A 23,653-nucleotide genomic window follows, 5' to 3' on the forward strand; every position below is an offset into this window, starting at 1 on the left:
GAGCAGCTCTTTACCACCATCTTGGGTGGCTAAGATCCCATCGGGGGTTTCTCCCTAAAGCTGAGTTAAGTCACAACTTTGCTCATCACATTGTTTAATATTGGGCTTTTTTTTTTTTTCTTTCCTTGATTTCTGAGCAGAAACGCGGCACCTGGGACGGAGCCCTCCGCAATTTTTTTTTTTGTTCTGTTTTCTTTCCTCGTGGTCCCGCCGCCACCAGCGGCCTCAGTGCCCGCCTACCCCAATCATTTGCAGGCGTTACCTCGCTGCGCGGAGCCCCTGCCAAATATTTACGCCGTGCGGTTGCGCAAGTGGCAAACGACGTGCACAGAAGCTTCCGTGACGCGTTTGCCCAGGGAGCAACGTGCGTTAAGGCACGTTTTTAGAGAAACCCGCGTCTTTAAGGCTCTGGGAAGAGCCGGCCCGGAGGCGGTGAGGTGGGGGGGGCAGGCGAGGCAGGCCGCCGGCTCACCACGCGCCCGGGGGCGGGGCCGGGGTGGGGCCGCGGGTGGGGCGGGGTGGCCCCGCCCGGCGGAGCTGTTCGCGGCGGCGGGTGCTGAGCGCCGCCGCGCCGCCTCGTGCAGCCGGGCGGGGCCGGCGCCTCCCCGCGCCGCGCTCGCGGGTGCCGGCGGGGGGAGCAGGTCCCGCCGCCGCTCCCGCCGCCACCTGGGGCCATGGCGGCGCTGGTGCTTGTGCTGGTGGCGGCGCTGGGCGGGCGGGCCGTGCTGCCGGGCGGGCGGTGCGCGGCGCCGCTGGCCGACCTGCGCTCGCAGATCTCGGGCGTCGAGTCGCTGCTGGAGGAATTTCGGCGGCAGTTGCAGCAGGAGGAGCCGGGACCGCCGCCGGCGGCGGCGGCTGCGACGGGCGGCGGCGGGGAGCGGTGCGGCGGCAGCGGCAGCTTCTCGGCCAGGCCCGACTCCATCATCCGCACCAAGGACTCCATCGCGGCCGGCGCCACCTTCCTGCGGGCCCCCGCCGCCGTGGCCGGCTGGCGGCAGTGCCTGGACGTCTGCTGCGCCGAGCCGCACTGCACGCTGGCCGTGGTGCAGGGGCCCGCCCGGCCGCGGGGGGCGGCGGCGGCGGCAGAGCTGGGCTGCTACCTCTTCAACTGCACGCACCGCGGCCGCCCCGTCTGCCGCTTCGCCCCGCACCGCGGCTACAGCACCTATAGCCGCCGGCCTGCCGGCCTCCCCGCCCCGCCGCCGGGTAAGGGCCGCCGGGGGCGGTGGGGCGCGAGGGCCTGGCCCAAGATGGCTTCGGGTGGGGGCCGGGCCCGGGGGGCGCCGGTCCCGCGGCGAGAGGGAAATGGCGGCGGGCGGCCCTCGGGGCCGGGGGGGGGGTCAGGCAGGGCGGGCGGCAGGGCCACGGCGCCGCCATTTGCCGCCCCGCGCCGCGGGGCGCTGGCGGGGAGGGCGAGCCGTGAGGCGCCTGCCGCGAGGCCACGGAGCGCCGGGCGGTGCCGTGCCTTTCGGCGGGCCCCGCGGAGACGGGAGGAGCGGCCCAGCCGTGCCCCACGGTGGGAGGGTACCTGTGCAGAAACCTCGGGAGCGACCGGGCTGGGAGGCCGGTGGCTGGGGTCCGGCCGGCGGGGTGAGCGCGGTGACGGGCCCCGCACCCCCGGGGGGACCGGGTGGGTCCCAGCCCCACGGCTCGGGCGCCCCGGGGAGCGGCGGGTGCTGGGCGCCTCGGAAGGTGTGAACCGGCGGTGCCGGCTGCGCCAGAACCGGGCGCCGTGGCTTGAGAGGGGTTTACGCAGCATCCCATCAGGAGCGTACCCTTTTTCTTGAGGGTGCTGTGGAAAAGTCATCACCTAAGGGGGCTTCTCATTCACTTAATTCAGAATTTTTCCTGCCTAAGAACTTCAGATCTGGGCTCAGGAAGAGAAGGATGTCTCACAGGTAGTCCAGAGGCAGCGCGGAGACTCCGTACAACCGCCTCTGGTGTCTGGGCCACACCAAAAGCAGCAGGTTGTTCAGCCCTGAAACGTATTTAAGAGCAACGTAATCCAGAGCAAGCAGCTGTAGATGAAAACAAGTCTGAATTTCTAAAATTGGAGTCTGTTTCCTAGCACCTGATCCAAAGAACTCACTTGCAGTCCCCCACCTCCTGTTGTTAATCGGTTCCATCTTGATTCATTTTGTCTTAATTTCATTACCTTCCATTGACAGTACTTTCCTAAATGTCCTCTTATTCATCTTCTTCAGCGGTACGTCTCAAGTAAATTAGTCACTGCGCAACACCGAAGAAAGCCCAGCGGTGGTGTGAATGAAAACTGTGTGCCCAGGTGGCGCCTGCTGTTACTTCTCCCTTGGCAGGGGAGACCTCAGGCTTGAGGTCTGCCCAGTCCTATCTGTTTCATGAGAATGCCAAGGGGAATCCCGTGGAGATAAGAGAGAGCAGGGGCTCAATTTTTAGAGGAGTTACATTGCCTAAATATTTTTTGCAAAGTGCATGGTCAGGTAAACTAGGGAGGAACTTGTGGCAGTAAAGATGATTTTAAGATGCCAGAAAAACCCAAGGTAAGATTTTGACCTTTTTATTGGGGGAAGTATTAGATCCACAGTACTATTTGTGTAGCAACTTTTGGATAATTATGTTTTACAACCCTGTATGCACTTGCAAGATAGAAGGCGTAAGACTAGGTTTTGCATCGAAGTCAAAGAGAATTGGGCTTCTTTGAAAACCTTTGAGAATACCTTCAAATGTCCTTCATCATTTTGAACTGCCTTAATTCCATTAAAACCTGGCCCTAATGTAGAGTGACTCAGTTATGGCATGATATAAATAATTCTACTGTTCAAATTATACTCTGCCTATTAGAAATCTTGAGTTCCTTGAATTCTTGAATGCCTTGCCTTTTAGGCAGCTTTCATGACTATCAGCTCTGGGCTTGCAAGGCAATTTCAGTTCCTAAACTGCAAATTGCTCTGTGTCCTGTTGGGTTAATTTAGAAGTCTGCCTTGTGGGTGATGGTGGTATCAGAAACGGGATTACAGCTTCTTAATGCAATTACACTGGAGCTGAAGCAGAGCCACAAAGGAGGATGAACTCTTATTCAAACGTCTGTCAGCCATGACATAGACCAGAAGGGAAAAATTAAGATTGAATTATTTTGCTCTCTGATGTTATGTTACCACTGCATTCTTCAATTATATTGAGAAATTAGTCTGGACAACAATGCATCACAGGGTGATGAAAATGCAACTCCTTTCCCTTATGTCACCCCATGACTGAATTTAGGAAATATAGGAAAGAGCTTTGCATTTCAAGGTTTTCAGTCACAAGGGGATCACGTTTTACCTGTTCTTTTTTGATTGTTTGTTTGTTTGTTTCAGAGTACTGTGGTGTTGAGTCTTCTACCAGTTTCTTTTTTATAATCCCAAACCAACATTTATCCATAACCATGGTGTATTCATAATTCCTGAATATTTCTGAGCATTAGTATACAGTGATCTCTAGGGTGTTGCGGTTTAATTTACGTTAAAAATCTTCAGTAAACCAAAACCAATTGCATATTTAATTCAGAGAGCAGTTAATGACAGATGCGTACGCTTCAGATCAAGCGTATCTCTGTGTACTCCCAGAACAGCCAGCAGTGGGATGAATTTCTGGACTGAACGTTCCAGTGTAAATACAAGCCCTTCACTTTACACCCAATTTGTGCTGGCTTAGCTGTGTATTTACCTTGAAATTCCAGACAGTTTGTGCTGGGTTAACAATGAAACCCCATATGCCTGTACTGAAAGAAGTTGTTAATCCTTTTTACCTTTGCTAGGTAAATGTTTAAATTTTTGACCTAGAAGGAAAGAGGACTTGAGTGCCTCACCAGAAATGTCTGACTTTCCTTCTGTAATACTCGCTACTGGTGAGCAATGGAGGATTCAACACAAAGGTAAACTGATATCAAAGAAATTCAGGAATCAGTAGTAAAAAAGCCTTTTATAACAAAGCCTTCATTCAGACAACTGGCTGGCAGCTTCATTATTGGCAGGCCAAGTCTGTATAAAGGATGGAGGAAGCAGAACAAATTAAATCTGCTGTGTTCCCCCCCCCAAGAAGAAAGATTTGCTTGTAAAGTTGCAGCCCCTTTTCTGAGCAGCAGCCAGCTCCAGCATCTCAGAGCATTCATCTGGCCCATATCAGTTTCACAGGGCTTATTTACGCTCAGTCTAAATAGTCTTTAGAAAAGGAAGTTAAAAGATGCCTTTTGAGCTTGATTTTTCTGCTAACCTGTGGGTAACAGTCATTTACTCCAATGAGCAGTGGTTGTAAGTGGCTCCTGATCATGCCTCTTTGCTTTTCTATGCTGACTTCTGAGAAGCATGTATTCCCCAGATTTGGAGGTATTTTACTCTCTAAGCATACTGCTGTGGAAAAGAGTCTTTAGCTCAATAGGCTGTCTCCTCCCATGCCAGATGTCTGTCTCTGGCCAGTTTTTTCTTCACTAGGGCAAGAGGCAAGCTGATTTTGCCACTGATTTACCTTTCTGAGCATGTTCCGGTGTCTTACAAGCAAAGGCATGGCGCCTCTGTCCTTTGGGACCAGAGGCCTGAGTGGGGTCCCTCACTCACCTCTAGCAAAGAGCTGACATGAATTTCTGTGACCTGCCCCAACGTGAAGTGGTCCTGCCATTGCAATCCAGGCTGCTGGAGTATAAAGTTAGTCTGGGAAGGGAAGATCCTTATTGCTTAGGGCCCAGGGAAAGTGGAGCTTGTCTCTGCTCCTACAGGGCATTGACTGAGTCAGTTAAACCAGACAGGTTACAGGAAACTACTTTCCAAGGTAGAAGTGGAAGAATGAGCTGTGCTGTTTCAGACCCAGGTCGGTCTCTTTTTGACAGTGATCAGTAAAGTAAATCATTGTGTGAAGACTACATAACTCATATATACCAAATAAAAGCTGCCCTGGCACCATAATGATGGTGTTTATTAACAATGAGGTTGGGGGTTTTTTTACACCTAAATGTTGCTTTTATACATAGTTGGTTTTGAGAACTGAGCGTATTCAAATTAGGCAAAGCTTCCTGTGCCAGCGGCATGAGTAAGAACTGCTTCACGCTTTCTATTACTAGACCCTCTTTTCAGTTATTTGTATGTTTTCCTAAATTAAGGCATTTGCCCTGAAATTTTCTATGCCTTACCTACTTCTGAGAAAAACAAGAAATAAAAGGTTTGCTGTTAAGTCAGCGATAAAAAATTGTCCCACTGCTCCAATGAGCTCTGTGTCTTCAAGCAAGTTCTTGAAACTGGAGAGGAGCATGTGCAGGGGAGAATCCCAATGCTGGTGGGGAAGCGCCTTTTCTTTCCTTGTGCAGCTCTGCCCACACTGAGTGAAGTTACAGACTTGTGTTCAGTAGATGCTTTTCTGAGCTTAACATCAATATCCTTTACAGGATATCATTTGCAGAGTCAAGAGCAGAAAGCACCTTGGCTCTTCAGAGTGCCGGGAACATCCCATGCCCAGAGAAGGCATGAAACTGGGGCAGGGAACTGCAGAAAGATACAATCTTATGACTAAAGTTGTCATGCTCAGTTGTAGAACCAGATTTTATCTGTCTGTCTTCCCTGCACTGCCTGAATGTTGCAGAGCAAATGACTTAAACTGCTTCTCACCAGCCATGTCACTTAACGTGCAGGAGTTTTGTTAGCCTAACCTGAAAAACTTATGGTCGGATTGGAAAAAGTACTTAGTACTCACAATTTCAATCAAAAGGAATTGGACTTTGAATATAGCAAAGTGCTACAAATCCTAAATAACCTGAAAATCAAGCTTTGAATGTCTTAAATTGGGCACTTCAAATTGGTGATCATTGATTAATCATTGTGTTATTGTGCACTGCTTCACCAGGATACCAGCTCAGGTTAAATGTCTTTCACTCCTGTAATGATGTATTATAAAAAAAAGAGACTAAAAGAGTATTAAGTTATGCAGAGTGCTATGAAAGGTGTGCAGTAACTTCCATCTGAACATGTATGTAATTCATATTTCAATCAATTTTCCTTAGTTCAGATTAAAAAACCACACTGATTCTAACAATCCTGTTGTATTAGTGGAACATCCATGTACATAGAGAGGTTTTCTATAGCATGTGCTTCTAATGTAGCTGTGATTTCCTGAAGACATCACTGAATATGGAACAGTTAGCTAAAATTTAAGTAGATACTACTCCGCCTAACAAAATGTGCCCTAATCAACATGTCCTGTCTTACAGGAAGTTGCACAGTGGTGAATCAATACCTTAACCAATAAAAAATATGCTTTATATAATTAATCACTAGCTTCCCCTGATAACTGAGCTTCTCTTTTTTTATTGAAGAAGAAGAAGAATACGATGAGCCTCCACAGTGCAAGGCAGGACAAGATATTGTCCTGCAGTCACCTGTCGACTGGGTGCTTTTGGATGGCCGAGAAAGCTCAGATGACCGTGGAATTGTTCAGTACGAGTGGACACTGCTGCAAGGTGACTCATCGGTTGAAATGAAGGTACACATGCAACCTTGCACATGGCCAGTCATTTGCAGATCGTTGTGTCCATTATAGCACAGGTTTAAATATAGAGCTAAAAATATTAAATGTATTCAAATGGATATGGCTACCAGGCACCAAAATTAGGATGACTGTACAACTTGAGCATTTATTTCATAGAACCATAGAGCAGCCCACATTGAAAGGGATCTCAGAAGATCATCTGGTCCAACCTTTTTTGGGTCAGGGAGCCTAGATGAGATTATCTAGTGCCCTGTCCAGTCATGTTTTGAAAACCTCATTGATGGGGACTCTACCATGTCCCTGGGGAGGTTGTTCTAATGATTATTTCTAGTGTTTTCTGCAGCTGATCTGTATCCAGGATGAGACAGTAACAAACAAGTAAATGCTAATACTCTACTGTATTTCAGCTGTGCTCTCTTTCACCATTGTTTGTGCTGACTGCACTTGGGTTTTGGCTTCTCTGATCCAGGTTAGAGACACCTTAGTAATTCAGTTACTAAAAATATTTTCACCAACAGTCAATGCAAAGAAATATGTGACGTAGACCTTGTAAAAAATCTTGAGATGCTGTTTTATTGCACCTGTACAATTTCTGTGCATCTGTGCAATTTGTTTTCAACTTAACTGTCAAGAGAGGGATTCTCCATCCTACCCTGCTTTGTGAATGCTCTAGGAGCCGCAGAAAAAGAAAGGAAAAACGTCTCAAACCCATAGAGTCTACTCACAATCTATTTACAGCCCACAATACTCAGGGCTCAGCAGAGACACCGCCTAGAGCAGGAGGGACATGTTAAAGGGGAGAATGTGTGGACCATAGACCTTGCTGTTGCTGAGATGCTGCCAATGAACAGGAAGAGTTTAAACAGGAGAGGATGAGCAAATAGAACAGTCCAAAACCCAGGAGGTCATGTGTACCAGTGCCACCATGAGCAGTACCTGACAGTTGCTGCTTATGTGTGCTCAGCTCAGTAACATCAAAGACAAGTTGGACAGACTACCAATATCAGCAGTTACTCAGGATTTGCAATGGTGGAGCAAATAGTTTTGCCTAACATAAAATGCTAGCTAAATGCATTGAAACCTAAAATCATCATCCATGGAAAAACTCAATGGAGAATAGGTTATTCCTTAGTCTCCTGGAAGCCAGTGTAGGTAACTGGAAATCACCATGGCATAGTTAGGAAACATGCTGCTGGATGAACCCTAAGAAGGCACTTGAGTTTCTCTGGTGAGTAGTTACTGAAATTCATGCACAAGTAATTTTTTATAATCATATTGCTTGCAGAAAACACAGCAGGGTTATTCAGAAGTATTAGTTAAGCCAGCGCTACATAATTCTGCAAGTTTTATCTTCTACTGCAAGATCCACATCTGTGGAAGGGCGACTGCAGTCAGGCTATATTGAGGCTGTATTGCAATTTGAAACTATGTCAAAGACCACTGTGAGTTTGTTTATCTTTATTTATTATTTAATTGGCTTGAAAATTAAAACGGCAAAAGGCATTCATAAGGAGTGCAAATAGCATAACACATAGAGAAGACCTGAATGAAGCTTTCAGAATAGTTGCTAGATATTATCTGGATAAAACAAACATTTTATTATCAAGAGTTGTTAATCTGTCCCTTTGCAGGATTATTTTTTGTAAATAGCAATCAAATACTCTTTGTATTTGTCTGTGATGCAGTAGTACAGAGTAACACGAAAATCAGAAGTTAAAAAATTTAAAGTTCATGTTTTTACTTTTACTCAGAGTCACTCCATAAAATAGAGACCAATCTTATATTTATTTAAAACTGCAAAATTAACATTAATCTTGGTGATTTCTTTATATTTGATAAACGAAAACAATATTGACACAGGTTTATGTTTAGATGCTTTTCTATTGTGTTCAGATGGGCAGGTTTTATCTCACAGATGAGTAGCCTGATGATTATCCATGATCATGTAACTTTTAGAGTTGAATTAATAATTGTGATTATTCGTGCAATCTTCAGTTGCTACTTTTAGTGCTTTAGTTGCTATCCTGAAATTACTGGATTTCATGTCATCTACTCCTAGAAACCTATATCTCAATCCATAGCTACGAGGGAGAATGGTGCTGTGTTTACATAAGATAAAAGGCAGCTGCTGCACTGCATTTATGTACCAAAGAATAAACAGAGGGCGCAGGAGGGGGAAGGACTGCTATAAAGAGATCGTATCATATTGAAGAAGCCAGTGGAAATTTTTTTCTATTGTGACTGATTATTGCTTCTTACATAATTTGCTTCTCAGATTGCTACTCACATGCTGTAGTTGCGCAGCTCTGTGACACTTGTGGGCAATTCTTGGGCTTTTAAAATGCTGATTATCTGGAAATTTCCTGTCTAGTTTGAGCCAAAGTCTGTAAGAAAGCAGGTTACAGTCGGGCATTCTTCAGGGCGGGACAGAGATAAAAAGGAAAGCACAGAGGTTTCCAGGAGGAGTGGCAGCATACTCACAAGTCAGCAGTGTTTCTCTGGCTCTGCACTGAGACAAGAGTTGTATTCCATGGCTCATGAGTTTTAAATACGGTATTTGCTCTCCCAGCAGCCAGGTGAAAAGCAGCAGGTGTTTTTAGAGCATATTTATTTCTGTAGTACAATAAAAGGCCTTTGATATGGTCCCCCACAGTCTCCTCCTGGAGAAATTAATGCGTTACGGCCTAGACAAGTGGTCTGTGCAGTGGGTGGGGAACTGGCTGACAGGCTGCCCCCAAAGGGTGGTGGTAAATAGCTCTTTCTCAAACTGGCAACCTGTCACTAGTGGAGTCCCCCAGGGATCAATATTGGGCCCAGTGTTATTCAACATCTTTATAAGTGATCTGGATAAAACAGGATCAAGTGTAGCCTGATGAAGTTTGCTGGTGACACCAAGTTGAGTGGGGAAGTAGACACTCCAGAAGGGAGAGCTGCTCTGCAGGGAGATCTGGATAGGCTGGAAGAGTGGGCCAGCAAGAACCTCATGAAGTTCAACAAGGAGAAGTGTAAGGTCACGCACCTGGGAAAACAGAATCCAGGAGTGCAGCACAGACTGGGATCCACCTGGCTGGAGAGCAGCTCTGTGGAAAGGGACCTGGGGGTCCTGGTGGACAGGAAGCTCAACATGAGCGAACAGTGTGCTGCTGTGGCCAAGAAGGCTGACAGGATGCTGGGTTGCATCAAAAAGGGCATCACCAGCAGAGAAAAAAAAGTCTTTATCCCTCTCTACTCAGCGCTTGTCAGGCTACACCTGGAGTACTGGGTACAGTTCTGGTCCCCACTATAGAAAAAGGATGTGGACAGGCTGGAAGGGGTGCAGAGAAGGGCCACCAAGATGACCAAAGGACTGGGAAGCTGCCATGTGAGGATAGGCTGGGAGAGCTGGGTTTGTTCAGCCCTGAGAAAAGGAGGCTCAGCGGGGATCTCATCACCATGTACCAGTACTTAAGGGGTAGCTACAAAGAAGATGGAGACTCCCTTTTTGCAAGGACGCACATGGAGAGGACAAGGGGAAATGGACACAAGTTGCTCTTGGGGAGATTCCGATTGGACAAGAGAAGGAAATTTTTCACACTGAGGACAGTCACCCATTGGAATAATCTCCCCAGGGAAGTGGTTGACTCAGGCACATTGGACACTTTCAGGAGTCATCTGGACAGGGTGCTGGGCCATCTTGTCTATGCTGCGCTCTTCCTAGAAGGGTTGGACTAGATGATCCCTGAGGTCCCTTCCAACCTGGGATTCTGTGATTCTCTGTAAGAATTCTAAGGTGTCATATACTCCATCAGGAGGTAATCAACAGTGAGATCAGAAAACTGAGTGCATTTGGATGAATAGAAGAGGGAAGAAATTTCAGTTAGGATTAGTTCAGATTCTGATTCAGTTAGTGCAGATGGGAAAAATGAATTTATCAATACACCCTGCTATAAAGCTAGGCCTAGGAGTCTACTATTTTATTTATCAAAAATTACTCTTCTCTTTTAGGCATGAAAACCAGCTTTAAATAAGCAAAAACAAAGGTCTATTTAATCTTGGTTTTAATATTAAAGATAGTAACAGAGGATGTTGATGTACCTTTGAAAAGCCCTGTGTGCTTCATTTGTAAAAATACACTACATGCCTAATAAACCCGCAGAGCTTCTTTGTAGTTACTGAAGTATGTGTTACTGAATTCTCAGACAGCTAGAGTTATTTGTGACTAGTAATTGTCACAAGGTTCAAAGAAGTTCAGCATTTGATACAAATACCATACCCATGTTATACAAACTTATTTTTAAATGACCATTGTACTGGTAATACCAGTTTGGCACCTGTTCTAAATTATGACAAAATAAGTTATTTTACTATTTTTTGAATTATCTAATCCAATTTAAATTGTTTTTATATATATGTGTCTCTCACATGACTTTCTGAACCCTAATGTTTAGGTCACTCACTATGGATGAACTTATTTGCAGTTCAGAGCGAGGCACGGAAATTCAGTGTGAGGCATGGAAAAATTCAGTCTGGCAATTTGTAAAAGTTGCAGATGACTACATTAAATGGCATAGTGGATGGAGGTGGGCAGTCTTATTAATAAAGCAATGCTATCCATCACCTTTTCATAAATCAATGTGTAGCAAAAGTAACTTCTGTGAACACATGTATGTTGTCTAAAGACTAACTCAATAGAGTGCAAAATATTTCACTGCCTACCCTCTAAAATTACATTTCTAACTACCAAAAAATTCAGCTAAATTTATGGTTCCGTTTATTCTCCAGTGCTAAGATCCACAGCTCCAGGTAATTGAGTGTACCATGAAAAACAGTACGTCAATAACAAGCATGTTTATTTTTACAAAGGAATGCAAAGAAAAGACCAAAACACTACAGGTCGATACACCCACTTGATTGGGCTGGCTAGACTTAAGAGAATTATTTAACCTGTGTGAAAACAGAAATGAGCTCCCTATTCCTAAAAGTTTATGGACAGATCTTATACTGCTGGTTTTTTTTTTCACTGTGTTTCTGTTTCTTTAATCAGGTACCACAGCCAGGAACACTGAAACTATCTCACGTCCAGGAAGGCGGGTATATTTTCCAGCTAACTGTGACAGACACTGCAGGTCAGCAGAGCTCTGACAACATCTCTGTGACCATTCTGCCCATGGTTCATTCTGCAGTAGGTGAGAAAATTACTGGAGCCGTTGTCTGTGTGAAACCAGTGGTATGATATTCAGAGCAAGGGACTTGATGGTGGCAGATATCTTATTCACCATTTCTAGTGTATTGTTTTGCCCTTATTCATTACGTAATGACACCTCTTTCAATTTTGAATTGCTGTTTCAAACTGAGGATGTAAGCAAGCACCGCTTCTTTGTTAAAGCAATGATATTTTCAAGCATTGAAACGTTCAGCCTTGTATTGCTAATAAGCATGCAAAAATGAAATACTGCTGTATGTATCAGGCACGTCGTAACAGTTCATTGTATAGTCTGACAGTGTGTGGAACACGACAAGGCTTGTGCTATAGTGAAGACACAGTTAAAAGCAGTTAATAGTAGGTGTGACACCCAAACCAGTAATGATAATATTGGCCTGCATCTGTAATCTAAATGATGGGATGGTTTCTTGTTTTCATGCATTTAAGCTTTTCTGTGTAATGGTTGTTACCGAAGGTTTATGTTACCGGGGAAACTGAAACTGGAATTGACCCATCATTTTAAAACTTTGAGCTCAAGAAATGTAAAAAGCATAGAAGGTAGAAAGTAAGTTAGATTTCAGAGGCTGTCAATTCTGCACCTTTTAGGATAATAATTTCTAATTACATTGTAATAAGAAAGTTGCTAACAGAGATCTGCTGCTCTGGCACAAAGTAAAGGTTAAACTAGCGTCATGACTATGTTCAGCTGAACCAGTAAAAACTTTGCCCTGCACCAGAGCAATATCTCTATGTGAGAGGGTAGTCCCAGTGACATAAAATAGTATTACAAAAAACCCATCAGGAGTCTGTTTAATAATGCCTGTATTCCAGTAATGGATGATAGAGCTGTATTCATTAACGTTTAGTTCAGCTAAAGCAGCCAGAGAGGTTTGCTGATTTATTTATTTGCTGCTGTGGGTATCTGTGGTACCTTTTGGGTGGAGCATGTAGAGGATTTGCTGCCTTCTTTCTTCTTCCAATACCCCAAGTCCATTTGCAGTTCAAGTGCTACTGCTATAGTTAAACCAGTCCATGGTGCTTTAACACATGCAAGATCGGTGCTATTATTAGTGCTGAAGTTTAGGAGATGCATTTTCTAAGTATGATTTTAGGGATTTTAAATAGGCGTCTGTGTTCCTGCCGTACTTTCCTTAGCATTGCACAGCTTTTGTGTGCATAGCAGGAAAACAGCTGAAGGCTATGACTTCCTTATGCAAATTGATTTGCTGTTACAACATTAATCAAACACTGAATTTGATAGTGCTTTACAAAGCAATGAACTACACTGCTGTTGGAAAGACAAAAGCACAGATGTAAACACTTGGTAATTACAAGGTCAGAATGGGTTTCAGAGAGGCTTTGAGTATGCAGAATGAAACATCCAGGGATTCTCTCCATTTCCAGGGGAATCGAAATATTAAAGCAGGCAGCAATCGGTTCTTTCTCGTGACGGTCACTCGTGAGACCTTGTGCTTAGTCCCATTCTAGTACGTGCTGTATTGGCTTTACATTGCTGATGTAAACAAATGACGAGCATTCTTTTAGTATTTTAATTAGGTTGCAGAAAACATGCCATAAAATACCCCTTATAGTCCATATGTGTGCCTGTAAAATACCATATTGTCAGAAATACGGAATGGGTATGTAGTGGGAATTACATGTTGGAGAGATGCAGTTACAGCCAGAGATTTCATTTATTTATTTTCAAGACTGTCGAGGGTCATTTAAGCCTGGGAAGATCTCCTTTCAGCTTAGGCCAGCAGAGTTTAAAGTGCTGTAGGGGTGCTGCACAAGGTGTAAGGTGCTAGAGCCTCCAGGTTGAGCATTCCTGTGGTAAAGAGATTGCTAGGGCAGTGATGAGGGTACCAGGAACAGCTATTAGCTATATTAGCTTCTGTGTCAGTATAACGTCATATAGCTGAGCCTGGCCTTTCTTGAACTTTATGCCTTGTTTGTGGTCCTTCTTGACATAGCATGGTTTTGCTTTTTCCTTGGTGCTGCAGATTTTAGTCATTGACTCAGTATTTACTGCTTGGATTTCTCTTTCGGTAATTTGGGAACTGTTTCTCAACAGCCTGTGTCGGGGTTTGTTCTCGCTACCAGTTTATCTGCGACGACGGCTGCTGCATTGACATCACATTTGCTTGTGATGGTGTGAGGCAGTGCCCTGATGGATCAGATGAAACTTTCTGCCAGAACTGTAAGTGCACCAGGCCACAGTGTAGACTGTGAAAGTAACCACAGCCTGAATGACCAAAGGGAAACGATGCCCCTTCTGTGGCCTCTCTCCCCATGAGCAGGCAGGGAGCCTTTCACTGGAAACTGCACACGGGAAGGTTTAATGCCTGCATTGAGCAGATGCTTAGAAATTAATTCCATTTTCTTCAAAGCATATCAAAACTCGGAGGTCCCCAAATAACAGATTTTGTGTTAAGAGTTCTCAACATCTGAAAGATCAGTTCTTTGCTTGCATGATGGTTCTGGAAGCAAGGATCCTGGTCTTGATCTGAAAGGGTGTCTCAGAGGTATGCTTCAGAGTGCAGTTACGTACATTGCAAGAATCTGAAACACTGGAAATACAAGTACTTAGGGGAACCAGTTGATTCACCATTGCTCTGGTAGCTTTCATTAGTCATCCTCAATATGTGCCCATGCTCAGCTAAGTGAACAAAAATCATCAGTGGGTGAATTGGCATGATGGCTAACCACTTTCATTGATATTCCAGTTGCTGGATTTCACTTCAGGGCTCATGTGTATACTCTTGCTTAAGGGCTGACTGTGGGCAATTGTTAACTTGCTATGTATCTGGAACTCACATTTCATCATATGTCCGAACCTGATGAACTTGTTCAGCCTGCCTCAAGGCCCATATCGCAGGGTCTTCCCTCAGACAACTCTAATTCCCTTCAATTGTATACAAAATTATGATTTTTGTTTCTGTTAACACAGTCAACCCCGGCCGGAAGGCAATCACTCACGCAGCTCTTGGCACTACCCAGCAAAGGACTGTAGGACTGACGGAAAACACAGAGGAAAACTTCTCTGCAGAAAACACCCTGAAAGCCACTGCCAGAAATCAACCGCTTCTTTCAGTGGATGCAGACATGTCTAACCAATCGCTTTCTCAGGGACTAAAGAAACAAATCAGTGGATTTGTGCCAGGTAAGAATTGAAATAAACCAGTTTCAGTAAATCTTTCTCTCTCGAGGAAGAAAATGTCTTGCACCTTAAATTTAATTAAATTGTCTTTTGGTGCCTGGCTAAGAATAAAAATTTGCAAATGTACAAAATGCAAAAGAAGCTTGTAATAATAAAGTTACAACTAGGTATTGCTTTATAAAGTCAAGCCTGGTTCTTACTAGGTGCAAAAAGAAAGTTAAAACGTAGAGATGCTAGGAGAAGAATACAGTCCTAAGGAACAAATAGTACAGTGAGCTAAATACAAATTCTGCCACAGGGTCAGCTGTGTAAGCTGATGTGTACAGCTCTTTAAATCTGTAGGGGAGTACCTTCAGGAGAATATACCAAAGCACTGTTCAACTTGGGTGAGAGTAATTGCATCTCTCCTGGTGCTAACTGATTACTTTTTTTTTCCCCTGAAGTAATATCTTGGTTATGATGGGCACTTTTTTTATTGAAGTGTGTCTCCAGGGCAGGAGAAATCTTTTATCACTATAGAGAAGGCTCAATCTTTGGTAACAAGCAACCCCAGGTCCCCAGTAGTATTCTCCGTAGTGGCTGCAAGCCTGTTGTGAGTCAGTGTGTAGTGATATTACAGGCAGAGTCACCAACCCTTGCCTTGATAAAACTCCAGAAGCTACAGTGAAACTGGTACATCTTTTAAGGCTCTTGCTGGTGAATTAAAATGATCTGAAATGGCAATTGAATGAAAGCAAAGCTGCGTGCACAGAGCCTAAAATGAGTGTGAGACATCCCGCTTTTATTTCTTCAGAGTTCAGTCTGATTCTTACTGCCCAAGATGCAGCTAGTTATAAATAGCTTTATTTTCTTGTTACAACAGAGCAGTGCTCGGTGCCCTCTGCTGCTGACCCTTGTAAAGGGCACTTCCCTGGCTGGTACTTTGATGTTTCTTCAGACGCTTGTGCTTCATCTGTGGTAACCACAAAGGGAGTGAAAACAACATTCTGCAAGAATTTGACTGGCTCAGTGAATGTGTAGGAACCGATAGCAAAATACTCTCTCAAATGTTTCCCTGTTTTCTGGCAGTAAAATGACCTTGGTGCTCCTTATTGGAATTACTTAAAATTCTGAAGTCTGCCCCAAACCTTTCTTGCTCACATAGTCCTGAGTGACACCTGATATGGGGCTACCCAAACTAAACATCAAATTGCTGAAGGGCATTGCAGGCTCCAGTGGAAAGTCAGCTACTAAGTAGGTCTCAAAAGCCATTGGGCTTCTGAATTCAGAAGCAAAACCAGAACTGAGGTCGCCAACTTTGGCAATCTATGATCAGAGGGTATAATTGGAAGCGCATATAAAAGCGTGGCACTTTTACGTAGTAATTTTCTGTTTCCATGTTGCAAAGTGACTTACTTGCACTGTTTTTGCTCTCGAGGTAGTCTGTTGCACAGCAGGACACGATAAAAGAAAAAAATCATTACAAAACTAAAAAAAATATGATGGGGCTTCAGTGATTAGTGTATTACCAGAATCTGTTGTAATCCTTTTAATTTTAAACAGGCAAGATTTGCAGCTGACCACGTCTCATTTTAATTCTTGTGGTTTTAGTGTTGCTCTTTTGACAAGCTCAGTCAGAATTTAATTTCAGTTAAATGATACTTAAGGATTTCCATGTAGAATAAAAGGACCCAGTCCTTACTGACCCAGGAGCCCAATACTTGTAAACAAAAAAGCAGCAAACAGCTCAGTGAGTTTTTTTTAATTGCCTATGGATCAGTTCCAAAGAGGGTGCATGTGGCAGGACATGAAGAAGTGCTAGGTACTTGGGTCCAAAGGGTTACTGCCAAAGTCTGCTGTGAGTCGCTGTCTTCTCATGCAGATGCTTAAACTCCATAGGAGTCATATGCTATATGTTAATGATTCCCAGAGGTCCAGAGAGGTTCAAGTCCTGCGCCACTGGCAAGCGCCCCAGTCTTTATGGAGTTGAGGAGACAGGCATCTAACCTAGTCCTAAAAATCCACCCAGATCTGTTAATTAGATTTCTCTCCATCACTGCCATCTCAAGGAGGTTACAGGCCAAATCTAATAATTAGGTGCTACAAAAATGACAGACACTGAAACACTGGAGCAGCTCCATGAAACCCATCTGGAAAAGTGTTCAGGAGGACAGTAATTGCTAGATGCATTTTTGAGGAGAGGTAAGCAGCACTGAACAGAAATCATACCAACGGCCTCAAAAGTTCAGCAATTCCACTGGCAGAAATCATGTTCTGGGATGGACTGTCTCCTGAGACAGTGCTGGTCCCGCTGCAGGTGCTGAGGCAGAACCTGTGCCTCCACCTCACACTGCAAAGGTCTCTGTTGAACAAAGACAATAATGTTTCTTGTTAGCCTAGAGTTGACTTTGCAAGCATCCAGGCTCCTGAGATACTATTATAAATAAATTTCAAAAATAAGCTTTAATGATTTTTAACATCAACATGGTGAAAAGCTGTCTACTTAAGCTACATATTAAGGGATATGGCTTTACAGTGGCAGCACAGGTTCCAGCTTTTCACTTGAGAGTAAGCCATTGTCGTGGTTTAGCCCCAGTCAGCAACTAAGCACCACACAGCTGCTTGCTCACTCCCCGCCGGTGGGATGGGGGGAGAATCAGAAGAGTAAAATGAGGAAACTCATGGGTTGAGATAAAGACAGTTTAAAAGGGAAAGCAAAAGCTGCACGCGGAAGCAAAGCAAAACGAGGAATTCATTCACTACTTCCCATCGGCAGGCAGGTGTTCAGCCATCTCCAGGAAAGCAGGGCTCCATCATGTATAACAGTTACTTGGGGAGACAAACACCATCACTCCAAATGTCCCCCCCTTCCTTCTCCTTCCCCCAGCTTTATATGCTGAGCATGATGTCATATGGTGTGGAATATCCTGTTGGTCAGTTGGGGTCAGCTGTCCCGGCTGTGCTCCCTCCCAGCTTCTTGTGCACCCGGCGGAGCATGGGGAGCTGAAAAAGTCCTTGACCAATGTTAAGTGCTACTTAGCAACAACTAAAACATCTCCACATTATCACCACTGTTTCCAGCACAAATCCAACACACAGCCCCATACTAGCTACTATGAAGAAATTTAACTCTATCCTAGCTGAAACCAGGACAGCCATTCAGGGCTACATTTGTCTTATTTCTTAGTTGGCATTTGCAGATCCCCATGGAAAAAAAAGCCAGGAAGGAAGATGTGATGGTCTTAGATCCAGTGACTGCAAGCAGAGCAAGAGAAGGTGTTAATATTAAGCGTAGTTTACCTACTGGAGATAGCATGTGGCACATTCTAGGTGGCTGCTAGACACGATGCTTGATGTAGGAGCTTTCAGCTGACTTTTAAAGAACAGTTGTTTTTCTCAAGAAGATGCAGGACTGGAGAGTAGCTTTGTTTTCTTTTTCACATTTGTTTTTATTACAGTGGTGGTCACAGTACCAATAGAGGCAGGTCCCTTCTGCTACTTACCTCCCCATAAGTAGCTTTCATCTCTGAGAATCCAATAAAGATGTCCGAAAAAGGGATCTCCTTGTCAAGGACCACCATATTTATCTTTTCTCCATTTTAAAAGAAGCTGGGCTAAGCTGTAATGTTTTGGGCTGTGGGATAGTTCCTCACAGCAGGAATATGAGCTTTCTGCCTATGAGGGTAATATTAGGGGAAGTTTGTCCCAGAATCCATTTTCTCCTCATAGTTTCTCTGTTCCCAATTTCCCTTAACCTGCTTTCTTTACTCTAGTAGCCCCTCATGTTTGGCTCTGACTTGATATAAGCTTTTTAAGGATTTACACTTAAGTATGAAAGTGTGAAAATACGCAAGTCCAAGGTAAGGACTGTTTAAAACTTCCACCTGACCTGGCAGGGGATCTATTCACAGTCAAGAAGGGAGAAGAAGGGAAAAAAAAAAAAAAAAACAAAACAAACCCAAAAGGCAGTCTTTGTTGACAATGGGTGAGTCTTGTTCTGCCCTCCTGCCTTTCCAGTGGGATTCCTCTACAGCAGGGCAACTCCAGGGGACACCAAGCCCAACTTAAAGACAACCTCCTCAGACACTCAAGGCATAGGGTCTTCTGCAACAGACTTATGGTTTACTTTCGCCCAAGCTGGAAGGATAAACATTTTCTTCTGTAGCTGGGAGTGGATGCAGGAAGAGGCATTTGATGTCAATAAAGGAGTTCTTTCCCTTTGCAGACATACCTCCATAGTGAAGTAACCCAGACTCATCTCCTTCCAAGGCCAGCGTAGCGTTTCTGCATGGCTGCCTCCAAAGTGCCCCAGCATTCTTTTCCAGAGAAGTGCTCAAGCCCAGCTGCATATTCTGGCACTGCTACACTTGTAAATCTATATAGTAAAAATACAGTTGCAGCAAAGCACACTGGAGTGAGCAGTGGGCTGGTTTCTAAACAGCCATAGCCAGTCCAGCAAACACGGTCATGCAGACAGGTTGAATTCACAAGCAGCCTGAAGATTTGCACTCCCCAGCATAGCCAACTCAAGTGTATAAATCACCATAACAGCTTTGCATTCCCCTGGCACGGGGTCTCTGCCTCTCCCCAGGCTGCCCGCACCAGCTGTCGTGCAGTACTGCTCAGGGCTGGGATTACAACATTTGACTGAGTGCCCAAGCCTTAGTCATGTTTTTGCTGCGGGGGCATCGACAGCAGTAGCCATAACCTAGATCTCTAATTAGGGTAACTGGAAAGGGCTATAAATTGCAGTTTCCTGGGCACAGGCTAGAAAAACAAAGAGAAAGTGAAAACAAAAAAAATCCGCATAACATGCTTTATGTCAGGCTCCTAAACATGTTTGGGGAAATCTGTTTTCTAGTTGATAACAGATAACATGTTGAGCAGTATTGACTCTGATAGCCCCTGCTGTAAGAACAGCCACAAGTCTTAGCAAAACCCTACAAGCTTTATTGAAGGATTCTGTTATTCTTCTACCCTTCCAAAATTTTCCCACTGAACTTCTCTCCTAAAATATTTGCCAAATGTCTTTACAAGAAGTTGACTTAAATACTCCCTTTACCCAAATGGCAGGGAAACAAATTTATAAACCAGGCGTTCAGATCTAGCTTTGCCATACAGGCTGGAGCAGCTCTAGGAAGAGCTGACGCCTTTTGGGTATTTCCAAAATAAAGACAAATACTCATATGATTTTATTTAGGGAAGACAGAAGCAGAAAACAGCTGCTGGTTTTGTTCTGTTACATTCAGGTTATTTTGCACAGCTCTGATGCTGTACAGACACCTTAAAGCCAGTACAGTTTACGCTTAGGATTTCCTTGAGTCCCCTTTACACACCAGCACAACTTAAAGTGCCTGAATGAGAAGGGGGGCTGCGGCTTGCTCCTAAGGAATTTCCCAGCAGCTAAAGTTAGTGTTTGGGCACCCCTACCCATAATGGCAGGGCAATGAAGTCAGAGCCTGGGAGGCTGTGTTGTGCCTCGGAGCAGGGACATTAGTACTAACCTCATGGCAACATGGATGAAACAATTTAGGCTTTAATTAATGGTTGTGTGTATTTGCTGCTGCCACTGACAGGGACATGTTCTGCAGTGCTTCGGAGCTGGTGGTGGTGGGAGGGAGCGGTGCATGTTCCAAGCTAATTGACTTAAACACTTCCTTAACGCCCACCACGATATGTAATTCCAACGTTTCACATGCATATTTTACTGATTTTGTAGCATAGTATGCTTCCACTGGCATCGTCACTGTTCCGAGGGCTGCCAGCAAATATATCACAGCACAGTCAAAGTGCCCTTCAATATTTATCAGCGGAAAACAAATACAGTCATTACATTTAAAAACATAGGCACATTTCTGATTTTTGCAAGGGCGTGTTGGTGGATTAAGCTGTTAATCTTGCACGAAAGGTCCCCATAGCTATTGGTGTAGGACTTCAGTGGCAGGGTAGGAGGAGGGGGACCCAACTGAGTTACGCTTTGCTCCTGTGAAGCAAAACTGCAGCCACCCGCAGTCCCAGGATGAACTCTCCTTGGCTGCAAACTACGTGTTCTCCCTTCTTGTGTAATTGCAGTGCTCTGCTCTATCTTCAGTACACAAAGCTGAAGTGACTCCAAGTCTTCCTCTTTGAAATGTTTTCTCCACGTATTTTTACGTCTTCCAGGTACATAAGTTGTGCATCTGTTTGTGTAACCAACCTATGCGTTTCCCGCTTTACAGGTTCCAAGGGTGGAGATCAACATAACTTGAAATGGCCTCGTTTTCACCTATATATCACTGCTTTAGTAGTGTTTTAGCTCAGATTGGCTTATACCCCTATTATGGAAGTTTGTAAAAGATAATTTATATCCATCTTTTTTTTCAGTGGAAAATGACCCACTTGGGTTTGGTTGAGATGCACTGTGGTTTGCAATGCAAAATTTAACTTACATTTTAGCTTTAGCTTCACATTATTTTAAAAATTCAGGTTAAACAATAGGATTCAGAAGCTCTTAAACTGTTTTTAATAAACTTAAGCACTTTCACATTATTTAGTTTTAGTGTCCTGTGGATAAGCCTTCTGGAGCCCCTGAACTGCAATATTCATTTATCTTGCTTCAATTTCTGCAGATAACAGTTCCTCAGGGAAAAGAACAGATGACAAAAATGGGAATGGCATAATTGTGCCCAAGACAGATCAGCTTGGAGGTGGTCGTCCAGTCCCAGAAACAGGTAAGACCAACCATGTTAATTCATTTTGAATTATGTTAGTTTTTCAGTCAGGTGTTATAGATCCAGATACTATAGTCAATAATTGAATAATGTACATCCATATCCTGAACTCTTCCTAACATGTATGATCATACAATTTAGTTTCTCAGCATAGGTTGCTCCAAATATTAGCACCTAAGTGATAGACTAGCTGTATTTTTAAAGAAAAATTTGAGGTTTTCTCTACCGATTTCTCACTGTATTAAATAAAGTAATTTCTCTAAACCTTGTTGTAGGTGCTGTGTTACCCCTAGCCTTAGGCTTGGCCATCACTGCTTTACTGCTGCTTATGGTTGCTTGCAGACTACGTTTAGTAAGACAGAAGCTTAAAAAAGCTCGACCCATTACATCTGAAGAGTCCGATTACCTCATCAATGGGATGTACCTCTGAAAATTGGATTTAGGTCGGTTGTTTTCTCCCCTTTCTCCTGTGTCCATGAACCTCTGCCTCTATAAAAGGACCAAAACCTTTAGTTAAGTTTCAAGCGTAGAGGAAGCCTACGAGATGAGGAACATGTTCTTCCCCTTTGGTGATAAAATAAAAAAGTGGGTAGACGCCTGTTCCCAGAAAATAAGAAGCATTCAGGCTCCAGAGAGTAGCTCCAGTTGGCTCCTGCACAGAAGACATGGGAGGTGGGAAAACCCCAAACTGGATGCAGGGTGCCCTTGCCCTCCCCGCAGCAGTCAGGGTCCCATCCATGGCAGAGTGTGCCGCGCCGGCCAAGGCATAGGGGGAAGCCTGTGCCACCCTGCTCTTCCCAGTGCTGCCAGCGCCGAGTTACACAATACAAGCTCTGGGGACGGGGATGCTCCAGACCAACGCGTTACTTCACTGTCCAGCAGAGACTGATTTGTGTACTTTCCACCTGATGCACTGGGAGTATTGTCATTAAAGAATTTGTCTTGCTTTGTTAATTGAAAGCAATCGCTATCTAAGCACCAGCTTTTGTAATGGAATTTGGGATTTAAGGAACAAAGCATCATTTTTTCATTCGTAGTTTAAACCTCTGTGCCGCTAACAGAGAGTCATGCTTACTAAATGCTAAAATGGAAAAATACCAGTCCTCAGCAGATGAGTTTGGACTACCAGTGCTCGACATCAGTGACGTGCAATCCCAGGGCTGTGACTCTCCCCAGAGCTCAGGGCTTGCTCAGCCGTTTCCACCCGTAGCTCGACACCCTCCACGGGGTGAGGGAGCAGCACGCAGCAGCTTTTACCTGGGATGCCGGAGTGTAGGATTCCTGCTGGTTATCCCGTAGCTCCCTGCAAAGCTTGAAAGCTTCGGCAACCTGCCCTCATCCCAGCAAAATTCTCATAGAATTAGAGCAAGTAATTGATACGTGTGAGTGAACTTCAGATGTGTTAACAGTAAAATGTGTACAGTACATGTTATATATACATATACACACACCGTGCTGTCTGTCTTGTTTGACTGTCCAAGGATGTCACGTTTGTCATGGGTCCCAGTAAAAAGAGGCAAACGAGGCATGCATCTTTTTGTATGTTGTCTTTTGTACTTCAGTAACTTCAAGTCAGCGGGAATATTGCCATGGTATACAAATAGTTCTTCAAGTTGCTCGGTCTTGATTACTTTATGTAAAATAGCTCTAATAAACCTATTTTATTCTTACATTTCTTGCATTGCCCTTATTTTCAGCTACCAGCTAAATTTTGTGCTACAAGAGCAGACAGAAGTACATTTCTCCTCTCTCTGAAACAGCCTAAAAAGAAGCTGGAACGTGTATGGCAGGGGGAGTTGTTGAGGTATTTTGTTGTAGGGAGACTGGTAAGAACAGGGTGTCTACCTCCACAACCGCTCTCAAGCAGTACGCGAGCTGAGCAGAACTGGTCGCAGAGCTGGTGGTGCCGACCGCTCGGGGAATCCGGTTGCCAGTGCTCCTTGCTCAGAGCCCTCCTGCCACGTCAGGCAAAGTCTGGCTGTTCGTACTTCAGCATTACATTGGGTCCGGGATACCATCTGCTGATGCTGCCCACTTCTAACTCGGGAAGGCAGCCTCTCTTCCGTCCCAGCCTACAGCAGGCATTGCAAACAGCGCAAGGCCCAGAAGACCACATTTTAAGTACAGCCTTCT

General features: G+C 44.6%; 1 protein-coding gene across 2 annotated transcripts; it reads left to right on the top strand.

Moving 5' to 3' along the window:
* Positions 1 to 538: 538 nt before the first annotated feature.
* On the top strand, positions 539 to 23,190 carry LRP11 (LDL receptor related protein 11). Of its 2 annotated transcripts, none has more exons than XM_075087950.1 (7): positions 539 to 1,206; positions 6,320 to 6,483; positions 11,513 to 11,654; positions 13,746 to 13,871; positions 14,622 to 14,834; positions 21,419 to 21,520; positions 21,796 to 23,190. In XM_075087950.1, the coding sequence occupies exons 1-7, from the start codon at positions 675 to 677 to the stop codon at positions 21,948 to 21,950; spliced, it is 1,434 nt and encodes a 477-aa protein (XP_074944051.1). In that variant the 5' UTR covers positions 539 to 674; the 3' UTR covers positions 21,951 to 23,190. The 2 variants fall into 2 exon arrangements, with proteins under 2 accessions (XP_074944051.1, XP_074944050.1); XM_075087949.1 differs by having other exon boundaries at positions 540 to 1,206; positions 6,317 to 6,483.
* The last annotated feature ends 463 nt before the right edge of the window (positions 23,191 to 23,653 follow it).

The sequence above is a fragment of the Phalacrocorax aristotelis genome, chromosome 3 (genome assembly GCF_949628215.1).
Source record: "Phalacrocorax aristotelis chromosome 3, bGulAri2.1, whole genome shotgun sequence".
Taxonomy (NCBI): Eukaryota; Metazoa; Chordata; class Aves; order Suliformes; family Phalacrocoracidae; genus Phalacrocorax; species Phalacrocorax aristotelis.